Below are 13167 nucleotides of genomic sequence, written 5' to 3' on the forward strand. Positions count from 1 at the left end.
TACCAGACACAGGTGGACAGTGAAATCATCATCTGAATTAACTATATTCATGTCCAGTTTTGTCAATATTTTTTGTTGAAAGACCTGAGAATGGTAGGCTTTAGATCCTTTTATATGCTCCCTGTTAATTTTAGTCCTGTAAATATTTGCACATTTAAATCAGTAACCCTAAATGCCTCCATTTTTAGTATGCAAAGATAATTTCTTTGTAGAGGACAGAATGGCACCAGTGGTGTCCTTGTAATGCCATTCTGGCAGAAAAAAAGCCTTGGAATAGCCATGGATAAAAGCCCTTTTTTCGAAGAAGGGCATTTCTGGTTATCTCATTGCTTGATCAGAGGTCAAAAAGCTTGTCCCTGCAAAGATTATCCAAAGTTTAAATAGTGGCTGATCAATTAATATCCGTTTATCTAGAAGGTCCCAACAGAATTTCTCTTTTTGGTGGTCTATGTATTTGAGGACATAGGTCCTCAAAGGGATTAAAAGAGACACCAGAACCACGTGGTGTTCCCAGAGTTCCTGCTTTTTGTGTACCAGAGGCAATAGGGAAGCCTGATGCCTCTTGCACAGCCCACATCTGTGTGGAAGCATGTCTGACCTTCCTCCCCTGCAAGCTGTTCTGCAGAAAAAGCAAAACCATTTATTTTTAGCCTTCTTTCCAGTCAGGGATGCTGGCAAGTCCCTGCTGTTTGCTATTCCCTCAGTTTGCACCCTCTAAATGAGGGAATGGGGCCCCTGTGGTAAATGTTAGATGTCTCCTAATGGCAATCACTTCAGGAGAGTCCATAAGAACAAGAGCAGCTCTTCCCCCGTGACAGCTGGGAGGGCCATGATGAGCAGCGATAGGTGGCTTCAGAGGAACTGCTCTCCTTGCCCCTGCCCTTTTGTGCCCAGCTGCAGCCCTAGGAGCACCTGTTGGTCCACGCAGAGCCACAGAAACAGCAACAGTGAGTTTCAAAACCTCCTCCCCTTTTTGGCTTCATGGCTCAAATAAAGAGATTTGTGTGAAGTTACTTGCACACAACTTTGCACAAGTCAAGCAACTTTGGGAGAAAAAGTCCCAGCCCATGAGCATTCCCAAGCCTTTAAAATATCACATCCATTTGTATCTGCACAAAAATAGATTTAAGCAGTTTTCCTATGATTCTGTGACCATCAAAGTTTAGCAGAGGGAAAATGGGGGAGCATTTGTCTGCAGACAGTAAAAATAGAATGGCATTTTTGCAAATTACTTTTCTAGTCTGCCAAGTAATTTCTATACAATGTGTGGTACTGGCAGGAAATCTGCCAGTCCATAGATTTTTCTGGATTATGATCCATCAGTCTTAATTTCTCTCCAATAGATGATGACAGATAACACATGATTCACTACTTACCTCATCTTATTTTTCAGTGATGACTCTGTGGCTGCAGAAGCGTTTTGGTCCCCAACATTAGTTCAGGGGGCAGGAGTGAGATAAACTCAGTGTCAGTATAAAAGTGTCAGTCTTCTGCGAAAAACTGCAACAGATGCAAGTGCTGGAGGTCTAGTCCCTCTTGCTATTAAACAGGCTAAAAAAACAGTAATAGCCCTTAGTCTAAGTTTTTTGTAAGAATCTCTAAGGGCCAATGACAATGTTGTGGTTGTTAAAAATTGTTCAAGTTGGGGCTGAATATCTCAGTGAAGGGTATTTCCACATTAGTGTGAGCAATATTTAAGCAAAGTATAGAATGGAAACCTTGGACAGAATGGGAATAGGAATCTCTTTTTCCAGAATAGCTGGCTGTCTTCCCTGGAGGACCTCTCTTGGGGCAAGATATGAATGAACTCGAAGAAGTCAGATACCATATACCAATAATGAGGTGAAGCAAACAATATTCACAATTGCCCTTACCCAATCCCCTCCCCCCCATACTTCTTCCCTCTTCTTCACTCTTCTGCTGGGTTTCACAATTAGATGCAGACAGGAAGCTGGTAAATGACTTTCAATGGCAAATGCTGAGGGGCTGGCTTCATGGAAATCAGTGACAAAACTCACACACTTTTCAGAAGAACCATAACTTTATCTGCACTGCAAGAGTCAGATCACAGATCATGAGTATTGTACTGGTTTTGCAATAGCATGAGATGAGCAAAACCATCATTTTGTCACTGTTTGACAAGAGATTATTTTGGAGCTACTCAACTACCTCATTCAGTTCAAGACACAAAATGGCTGTGAGTCAGCTGAAACGATATGCTCCCTAGTTCCTCTAATAATAAGAGCATTTGGGTATCATTTTCAAAGAAGGCCACATATTGACAGGAAGAGTTAGGCAAGGATGCTGGTAAATAGATAGCACGGTCGTTATTGAAGCCCCAACAAATGAACTGCAGTTTCAAAACAACCTTTATTCTGCTTGAAGACTTATTACAATTTTTAAAGCAACTCAAAAACAAGACACAGCTCCATCAACTCTACAGCTTGAACAAAATTTTAAGGAGGCATGTTTTCACTGTTGCCTTGTAAAGGCAATTTACAATCTGCTTTACTCTCCACCTCCTCAACAACAATTTTGAAACAAAGCAATCTTAATGTTTTAAAGACATGTAACAGAACAGAGCTTTATTTTCAAGAAACAAGAATAAAAAAAAAAAATAGCAGCATCTTGGGCAGCTAATGCAATCTCATCAGGACAAGTGCAATGTAACCTTACCAACTCCTACAGTTTAGTCTCAACTGCAGTAAACAGAACATGACTCTACATAAAATGTTGCACTTTGTAACCTTGTCCCATGGGAGGCATTATGCTTTGAGCTGCCCATTTCTAAAGTGAACCTGAAAAAAACCAGTATCAGGATTCACTTTCCCAACTTAATACCATGCATAGCAAAAGCACTGTGTGAAAATCGGCAGTTTTCCCCATTAGAAGCATCTGAATGTTTTCCCAAGCATTATTATTTCATTGCCAATTACAAGACAAAGCCATTTTTTTTCACTACAGAACAGTTGACACCAAATAGAAAATCTGAAGATTTGGTTTTACAGATTGCTTGACAAGATAACGGAACCATACAGACAAGCTTTTTTTTTTTTTTTTTTTTTTTTTTTTTTTTTAAAGAAACTATTCAACAACACAGAAACTCAGGTTTCTAACTGTATCTGGAAACATGCTGCACCCACAAAGGTCTAGTGTGCATGTGTGTGTCTTTAACAAAGTTAATGATATCACTTACTAAATTCAGCAAAATGATCATGTTCTGTGAAAATGCATCTATATTGGGAACTGTTCATACATAAACACAGCAAGTGTGTATGAGTATGCACAGATATGCATCCCCAACCTGCAAATTTGTACTTCAGCTGAATTAAATCAGAAACTCTTAATTTTGCCTGTGAGTTTTGGTTCTCTTTGCAATGTCTCATGCCTTTCAAAGGCCTTGAGAAAGAGATGCTGCAGTGCAGCATAACTCAGGGACTTAAAATAAAATGAAAAGTTACGCAAATTAAAAAAAGGAAAAAAAAGTAACAGAGTTAAGCCCATCCGTTGATTATATTAGATGAAAAAAACTTTGCATCAATAGAAATACAGAAAAACACTGTGTTTCTTTAGTTATATCCCCATGCTTTTTTTTCTGTATATAGTAGTCTGAGATCAGATCAAAACTGGAGTGAACAATGTGGTACATTAAAGACAAACAACTCTGCAGTGAATAGGGCCTTTGGCAGGACTTAGCTCTGTGCATTAAGGAGGGAGAGAAATGCAGAGGCCACACAATATGTAAGTACCAAAGAAAACCCACTTATGCCAATTTGAGGGCGTAAATGATCCCTGCAAATTGCACAGACCCTGTGTAGGCAGAACATCCCCTTAAGAAGCCCTAAGCATTCATCATTAAAACATAGAGCTTATTTCTCATTGTTGCTTGTGCAAGAAAAGCAAGTGTCAAATCTGCACACACACTATTTTTTTCTGCTACAGCCACACACAAAGAGAAGTTGCACAGCACACAGGAATGAATTATATTCCATACTGGGCTGGGCATGCTAAGGATATGGCCCACTGACATAGCAGGGATTTTCTTAATATGAGGAAAATTAGATCCAAATGCTTTAACTATGATAAAATTTCTTGACAAATGCTACGTGAAACATCAATTCAGATTACATATATTTTGCCTACAGAGAAAAAATACAATTTTACTCTTAAAATATTTAACATTCAGAAATTAATATATGTCCAAAGAATATCTTGGATTGCTATAAGCGTTAAACTGCTGTATATTGAACTAATCTGTAACTTCAAGCCCAGTAGTATAACTGGCATGCTAGAGTAATTGTTGGTGTTTTTTGTAGTATAAACCAGTTATTTGTATAACAGATTCACATGGTCCTACAGGCCTGAAAAAGGTGTGGAATGGGAAAGGGAAGGCATGAAGACTAAACTTCTATTCAGGAAAAATATTCAGAATAATTTTCTAAGTGATGACTATCGTGAAACAATATTTGTTGGATCTTGTTTCCTGATATAAATAAGAAAATACAACTACAGGAAAGCTAAGACAACCCACCAAAAAAAAGACCACAAAGTCAAAGTAAAATCAAAAATCTTACAGCCTCAGAACTGAAGTAACAATGTAAAAATGAAAAGATAATATGAAGATTAGTGGAGACCAGCAAATTTCTTATTATTATTTCCAATAGCTTATAAAGCATTGCATACTTTGAAATAAAACACAAGGATCTCTAACCAGAGCTATTATGAGAGAACTCCATGGGTCTCATTCTTTCGATTGTGTGTGCAACTCTCTTTAATAGTAATAGATCTTATCTTTTGCATCTTGGGGGAAGAATAATTTCATATGTTCACTTAGTCAAATCTTCTCCAAGATTTCTCTGAATGTCATTACTTTATTGATTTGCAACGTGTTAATTTCCTCAGTGGTCAGAACAATAAATAACCATTGCAAACTATTGACAGTGAACTATCTCAGGATTATGGGTAACTCTGTTTTAGTGAGATTTATGTATTTGTTTCCCTTAACTGAACCATGATTTTGTCTCTGGTGCCCTAAAATTATGGAAGTGTTCACTTTGATACTGCCTCAGCCTACAGACTTTTGAAAATACATATCATAGCCTAATCATTTTAAAAAAAGATATTTTCCAGTCTTAATTAGTTCTATATTGTATCCAAATGTTCTCTGTAGACATGGAATTTTTTTTTCTGCAATACTAATACAAAAAATAAACCTAGGCAACAGATTGGAGAAACTTCCTTCATGTGAAATGAAAATACCTTTACAGCCTGACAAAAATTCTGTCACAGGAGGTCAAGAAGTCATTTATTTACTGTGAAGGTGGATTCATTCTGAGATCCAAACTATCTACACTCTACACTGCAGTAGCAAAATATCCCCATTTATTTCTGCAGTCACTATCAAAGAAGGATACATTATTTTCCTTGTCTTCCATATATAAGACAATCATTATAGAAGTCCAAAATGCTTCAAGAAGCAAATGTAGCATGGTACCGTATTCTAAAGATATCTCTGAAACAGTATTGTTGGACTCAGTGATATTTTGTAATGTTCATATAATTTTATTGAACTAAGCAGCTTTGAAGCTTATCAGGCACTGCCCAACAAAGTATTTAGTCAAAAAAAAATTATGAACTTTTTAAACTTAGACCTAGTAGCTCAATATTCTATACAATGAAAATTGTCAAATATTCCACAGTTTAAATTTTCAAGCCAACTCTTGCTGGCTCCCTGTACATTAAAACAAAACAAAACAAAACAAAACAAAACAAACAAGAAAATTATTAACAAAAAGCAATCGCCAGGAAGGATATCCTTAGGGAAAAGAAATTAAAAAAAAAAAAGAAGACAAAAAACCAAGAAAAACAAGCTTAATCTGTAGATATGCTTGAGAGAAGACTACAGCCTAAAGAAAATTCAGTATTGCATAGCATAGTCTAAAAATTTAGCTTTGAGCGAACAGAAAAGGAAAAAACGAAGCAGTTTGGTATTGACAGTTTCCATCAATGACAGTTAGTCATCCAGTACTATGTACATTATTATACACTGTATGCCATTGAAAATCCTGTTTTCTTCAGTCTTAAATATATTCTTAAAACAGGATTTTTAATCATCTAAACAAAACACTTCCTGGCACTTTGCTATTACAATTACTCTGAGCAACATACTGTAACTGAAGTCCTTTTAAAGTGTCCCTTAGAAATGAAAGTGCCACTCTGCTACATATCATTCACCAGAAACCAAAACAGAACCACAAGGCTGTATGTCTGGATCCACTGAGTGCAGCAACACCATTCCAAGTCAGATTATGACCACGAAATTCCAATAACTGAATGACACAGACCTCTTATACCTTGTGTCTGCATAATCCAATGTTCTAGCTGGTAAAGCTTCAGAAGTGGTCGTAAACAAGCACCATGCTTAAAGGCCTCTATGTCCCTGCAGGGAGATCAGGTTTGGATTTTTCTCTTGTGTTTTTCTTTTATAATTACAAAAAAAAAAAAAAGCACTTTAGATTACAAACATACATTCACAGCATAACACTGTGATCTCTCCCACTGCAGTTGTGAAGGAAATCTTTAGTTCCATCTGAAGACAAATAGCTTTGATACTACAAATTCTTGAGTAAAGCTGAAAGGAGCCTTTTCTCTCCAGAGGCCTCAACGTTGCCAAGTAATTTCTTTAAAAAAACCAACAAACAACCCAGAGTATCAGGATCTTCATCGCCTCTGCTGTGCATAAACTGGGTAGGCTAGCGTGACATTGAGAGAGTCATTGTGCTGCACAAGTGACGTGTGTTGGTAATGTAGCACCAGTTCTTTGAGCGAGTTGTACAAGTTATATGGCTCTGCAAATCCATACCCAGTAGGTGTTTTGTTTATCACACAGTGCTTTACTTCACCATCCACCCTAAAAAAAATCAAAACAAAACCAAACAATTTTTAGTTTTTGAGTACAGTAAAATTAAGATAGAAAATAAGGTATTAGTTATACATCTTAAGATGCTAGTCAGTACATAGAATTCCTCTGTTTTGTGGTGGGATAATGGTAAAAAAGTATGTTTAGTCCAAATTTGTGAATGTCATCCTAGCTTAGGGAGGAAGGAGATAGGCAGGACTTAGCAGCTGCACAGAAAGGTGAGCACACATATTTTGGTTTCCCCTCTGAGTGAGGCTCCTCTGTGGGAGTGGCACAGGTTGGAGCTGTGTAGGAAATGGAGCAGCAGTAAGAATACTCAGGAGTCCCTGAGCTGCTACTAAGCCAAAAGGTCCAAGAGGAATTGTGCATATGCAAGTGACCATCTGCCCCCAGCTGAAGGTAGCCCCTTGCATGTGGGTTTTATCATTCACAAGTTAGGGTACATACACAACAGAGCAGGCATAGCAGCCTTGTTTGCTGCTCTCTCGAACAAGGAATGTTCCATCTCGTTTTCCCCGCAGCAGATTTTCAGCTTGGCTTCTATTGATATTTCCCACATTCCACGTTCTCTCGTCATGATGGGGCAAGTCCTCATCATCTTCTACCATAGAGTATTGGCTGTTGGAAAGAAAAAATATGTTTGTGAAACACAGAACAAAGTCCACTAATTAAGTAATCTTTATTCAGTATTACAGTGATTAGCAGGATACCTCCCAGGCAAAACTGGGGATTTAAACTAAGTAATACTGCACCATTTAAACCACTGGATAAAAGTAAAATATAAGCTCTGTTTCTTATTTCTTTGAAATGCAAATTTTAGGAAGAATACAAAAAGATGATGTGTTATTTTTCAGAATATGCTGTGAGCACTTTAGTACTTCTATCATTGCTCACTGTTTTGGTAAATAGCAAGCCCAACAAAATCAGTACTCTCTGAGTCAGCTTCATTTCCCAAGATCAGAACACTTGATCAGCAGTGAAAAATCATGCAATGTATCAACTGCAGCTGCTCCTAGAGAACCTCTGAGCAGTTGCACAGGGAGGCATTAATTATTTATAGGGGAATGGCTTTGTGAAAAGGTGCAAGAAAACAGTAGAGTGCTTTCTCTCTCCCTCTCTCTCTCTTCTCCGTCCCTCCTGCCCCTTATAAGGAGATTGTTAAAATAGCATGCAATACATGCTTCTCTATTAAATCAGCCACCAACTATAAAGCTGATTCAGAGTTACAGAGAACCTTCTGAGCTAGAGCCACCATGAAAAAAGAAGCATCTGGTGCAGCTGTGTGGGTATCACCTTGGAATTCTGCAGTTGCAGAGCTCCCCAATCCCACAGTCTGCAGTGGTTGGCCCTGCCTCTCCTGTTCAGCTTGCAGTAAGTCTGTGTTAGGCTAATGCATTTAGTCTCTCTGTAATAGGCTTTTAATTAGTTTTTCTTGGTCTAAGAAAAGATAACTTCTCACTCATCCATGATTCTGTTTTTCTGAAGATTCTCAAAGTAGTCTACAGAAACCAGCAGTCGCACAGTTCTATTTTTCATAAAGAGAAAAGGTTCTTTTTGTTTCAGATAACACTATCTCCAGGTCCCTTATCCCATCTCTCTTTTGACCTGCATGACATTCACATACGTTCAGTAGTAGCTCTGTTTTCAACCAGCATTTAGAGAAAGGAATTCTTGTTTTCATCCTGCTTATTATATTGGGGAATTTTTTTCTGCACTACAACTTCAGAAGAAAAGCCATATTCTAAAAGTTTAATTTTTCAGCAGTTATCAGACTTGCCAGCAAGGAGTATCAGAGTGAGAGAAAATTAAGATTTTCTTCAAACAGTTTGATTACTATTTTGATGCTACATTAAACTGACAGAGTGTTCTTTGTCTACTGTTTAAGTGATAGGAACACTAGTCGGAACAGGTGCCTACCTATTTTACAGTATCTAATCTTTGCTAAGACTGAGAAACCAACATGGCTTTAAAATGTGTATGTCATTTTATCTCCTGCTACTACCACAGTGATAAGCACAATTTCCAGGATAACAGTAAGAATTTCTTTATTAACAATAAACCAAGCCAAATGAAAATAGATATGGACAAGGCCAGAATGCAAGGCAGAATGCACTACAGTCATTGTCAGTCTGCTGCTTTCATATTATATTCAATCAGGCAACATAAAAGGGATGCATAAGAAATTACATAGGCAGAAAATGTTGATACAAATACTACTGAGACAATTTTGATTTTTCTATTTGTTCATTTTTCACTGTTACTGTGCTTCAGATATTATTCTGTGTCTTGCTTTTGTTTAAATTTGGCCTATGTTTACACAACCCAAGCACTTTTTGCCTTTTTTTTTTTCCCAGGAATGAAATTAAATGTATTCATCAGCCTAGCCTCTGTCAGAACCTACAGTAAACTAAACTGAAAGGACAGAATACTACCCTGCCATTTTCCAGAAAAACAAATCAGACCACAAAACTACAGGATATTCTTCAGCACATACAAATTTTTCATCTCCAACCGCAATGTGACACAATGATGTGGGTACCCCTATACTGGATAACATCATGGGACCCACAGATGAGATTTGGAAAAAGCCTGCTTATGCCTAAGAGACCTTCTGAATAATTTATCCATCCATATGACATCTCTCTAAAATACTAACACTTTATGAACTTAACTTTGCTGGGAAGATAAAAGACATAGGTTACATTTCAGTGCTTTGCTACAGTAACTTGTATATGCACTTAGCTGAAAAAAGGATGAGAGCAGAGGGTGAGACAGTATCCTTTCTAATATTTGCATTATGTAGGCTGTCATGTCTTAATAGTACGCATTGTTACTGAAGACCTAGGCTTGAGATTTACTCTTTGTGATCCAAGACTTAAATATGCCTTATCTCACTTCTGTATTTAGGTGATTTGAACAACCAGAAATATCTAAATCTTTCAATACTTACTCTTCTGCATTTTCATTTCCAAGCCATTCATTTAGCTTTTTTTGCCGAACGCCTTTTTGAGTCAGCCACCTGGACAATAATTGCAAATGAAATTAATTTTTAGTCACAAAAGTTGGAAACCATTAAAAACCACACAACTTAAAATTTTTTAATTCATGATACTCACATCAAATACTGATCTCTTGTCTTCCTCAGCTGTATGAGGTCTGGCTTAATGCTGTTCATACGCTTGTCTATCTCTCTATATTCAGCTGCTTGCTTTTTTAAGTCTTCTTCTAATCTACGCCTGCTGTCCACAATTTCACTTATCCGAGACTTCAGTTTTTCATAGTTGTGCATGATCCTAGATGGAACAATGTGGCAGGTTACACTCTGATTTCATAACTTTATAGTCTGCTATTTAGGGGTGTAGACTCCTAAGAGAACAGATTCTTTCTCTAGATATAGTTATACATTTTGCCAGTTCATGTCTACCCTATTCAAGGCTTCTTTGCTTACAGCTGAACAATTTAAAACTTGCCATCTTGCTTCAATTTTAGGCAGACCTATACTTGGCATTGTTTTTTCAAAAATCATACAATTTGGGACTCAAAATCAAATACTGACCTTTGTATTTCTTTTTCATTTCCTTCCCGTTTAAATTTTTCAATGTATTCCTTACTGTATCTTTCCTGTGTTTGGCACTGCTCTTCAAATATTTTTATTGTTTCATTAAATGCCTCAATGGCTGTTCTTTTCATTTGAATTTCCTGAAAATAAAATAATTGTTATTGCAGTTGTTATCAGATAAAGGGGAAGATTTATTGGCTTGTATCATAGAAACACTTCAGGATATTGTAGAAGAATTTCATCTCAATATCCCTTCACCAAAACATATTTTGTCTGCTGAGCGTCATGGCATAGAGACAACAGGCCTGTGCAAAAGGTTACCGTGATAAGATTTCCATGATGAGGTTTATCAAGAAATAGAACTGCCAAAAAAAGAATCACTTACAATCTTTGCTTTGTATAAATAAATTGATGCTTAGAACCTTATGGCAGTGCACTTTGCCCTTTGTATGAACTCAAGTCATTAGAGGCACACCTGGCTTTCTGAAATAAAGGCAGCCTTGACAGGTTTCAGGAGGTTATCTGGTTTACCCTCCTGCCCCTACATAACTAGTTGGTAGCCAGGTCTTAAGTAATAGTTCAAGTTGGCAGCAATTCTCCAATTTTCTTCAATTCTTTTTAGATGTATTTCCTGCACACTTTTAAGAAGCATTCTTGATTCTGGGACTTTAAAACTGGACTTTCAGAGGCACTTCAAGGCATGGCTAATAATTGATTAAGCTGAAAGAGGCAGCTTTTCATTCCTGCATTTTGTCTACACATGTCATCTCTTTATCCTGTATAGGTAAACCAAACACTTCAAAAACTCAAAACAAAATGCAATGCTTCCCTGGAAATGTGCCTTGAAAACTGTAAATCAGCTTGATGAGGTCAGTATGTAGAAGTGGTGTAAATAAAGACAGTTATGTACTTGCTTTGGATGGAGCTGTCAGACTTGGGCAGAGGGTGGCTTAGTTTACAGGTGGTGGCTGTTCAAACATGAGTAAGCAATTGCACTGTTCTGAGCAAGCACATCAGGGCAATGCAGTGGTGGTGGAAGAGGGGAGTAGGAAGATGACAATACAAATTCACAATAATATTCTTCAAAATCTGCAAAGTTTTCCATTCTCCCTTTGGTTCAAATCCAGCTTACCTGAGATGTTCTTGTGTAGTCTTCATAGAGTCTGTCATATTCTCTGCTTTTTTCTTGGAACTGGGTATTATATTCATGTAATTTCTTTCCTACTGCTTCAATGCTATCCTCTTTTACAACTTGATCCTGGAATGATGAGCAGAAAGAAAGATATTCTGTAAGGAAACAATTATATTGCCCAGTTTTTCTGGATAAAACTGCTTAAAAATGCTTAGATAATTACATGGAAATGTGACTCCTCTTTCACCGATATGGAGATACACTAAATGCATAATATGCAAATGAGATATTAATTACAAAAAGGAATTTTACATTGCAAGTGTTTAGCTTTATACTGAAAATTACATATTTCACCACTGAGTGGGATAATTATTAAGATGTTTATTTCCTAACAGTGCATCTGCATTATTTAAACTTTTAAATATTTACATGCAAAGCATGGAATTGATTTTAAACAAAAATATCAGGTTTTGTACCCACATGATTTTTTTGAACAGTAACAGCTGAAGTGTTTCATGTTTGGCAAGTTTGGCAATAATTTCTCTGTTTTTAAGTGAAATGCAAATAAAATAAACTAAATTACCTGCTGGTACTTAGACACTGGATAGAGTAATTTTACATCCAGTTTAGGATTATACTGGGCTAGAGATTCATTCCGGTAGTGGTTTATTAGCTCGACCACAGAGTTGAATGTTAATGGGTCAGAGAAGCCGTATTTTCCATCTCGGTGAAAAATTTTGATTAATTTGTTATTTCCTCCTTTCCTGCAAATAAAGTATATTGAAAAGTTAGGCATGCTTCAAGTACTATTTCCTAAAGAATACCCTGCATTAAGAGCAGTTGTTGCATTTTACTATCAAGTATTACAGACCCAGTGTAACTAGTCTTACCTCAGTGTCAGTGTGTAGTCCCCATGCATTTTGGTTGAAGCATCTCGTACCAAAAAGGTACCATCAGCTGTGTCTCGAAGCTTCTCATTCACTTCTTCTCTAAAATGAAAGCAAAAGTAACCAACATTTCAATCAGTTCTCACACACTTATTCTTCCACAGTGCTCTAAATTCAAAATCAAATGTTTTGAAGTGTGTTTTAGAAGCCTTCTATGTCTCCATATTAATATATTACCTTATTTAACATTTAGAGAGCAAGTGGGATAAAATATGGCATACTCTGTGCTCTCACTACTGGACAAAATTATTATTCATACAAAGCTCTTTCTGCTTGTTCATACAAGCCTATGCAAGTGGAGCAGTCAGTGCTGGTCTAATATAGCTATATATAGTACAGATAAAAATGTTGCTAATATATGGCACTTGTTAGTCTGACTTGCTGACTATAGTGCCTACAGCTGAGGTTCTGAATGAAAGACAGGAACAAAATTCTTTCTTAGTGCAATATTTTCATGCTAGCATTTCATATAAGTCTTAAAGTAACAGAACAATCATTTTGCATACTACATTCTTAGTGACTGCCAGTAACTTTTTAGTCATATTTGGAATAAAACCAACTGTAATATGTTTATGGTGGAAACTATAATAAAATTGCTCTTAAAACTGTG

General features: G+C 36.9%; 1 protein-coding gene across 4 annotated transcripts in view; it reads right to left on the reverse strand.

The window, feature by feature from the left end:
* Nucleotides 1-2391: 2391 nt before the first annotated feature.
* The window catches only part of PIK3R1 (phosphoinositide-3-kinase regulatory subunit 1), a 60066-nt gene continuing 49290 nt past the window's right edge, over nucleotides 2392-13167 (reverse strand). For all 4 annotated transcript variants that reach the window (XM_058824497.1, XM_058824498.1, XM_058824500.1 and 1 more), the window contains 8 exons: nucleotides 12501-12599; nucleotides 12194-12374; nucleotides 11611-11736; nucleotides 10476-10618; nucleotides 10036-10212; nucleotides 9870-9938; nucleotides 7367-7537; nucleotides 2392-6910 (listed from right to left, as the gene is read on the reverse strand). In XM_058824497.1, coding sequence (XP_058680480.1) covers nucleotides 6721-6910; nucleotides 7367-7537; nucleotides 9870-9938; nucleotides 10036-10212; nucleotides 10476-10618; nucleotides 11611-11736; nucleotides 12194-12374; nucleotides 12501-12599 — 1156 coding nt within the window. In that variant the 3' untranslated portion in view covers nucleotides 2392-6720. The remainder of the gene's footprint in view (nucleotides 6911-7366; nucleotides 7538-9869; nucleotides 9939-10035; nucleotides 10213-10475; nucleotides 10619-11610; nucleotides 11737-12193; nucleotides 12375-12500; nucleotides 12600-13167) is intronic.

The sequence above is a fragment of the Ammospiza caudacuta genome, chromosome Z (assembly GCF_027887145.1).
Source record: "Ammospiza caudacuta isolate bAmmCau1 chromosome Z, bAmmCau1.pri, whole genome shotgun sequence".
Taxonomy (NCBI): Eukaryota; Metazoa; Chordata; class Aves; order Passeriformes; family Passerellidae; genus Ammospiza; species Ammospiza caudacuta.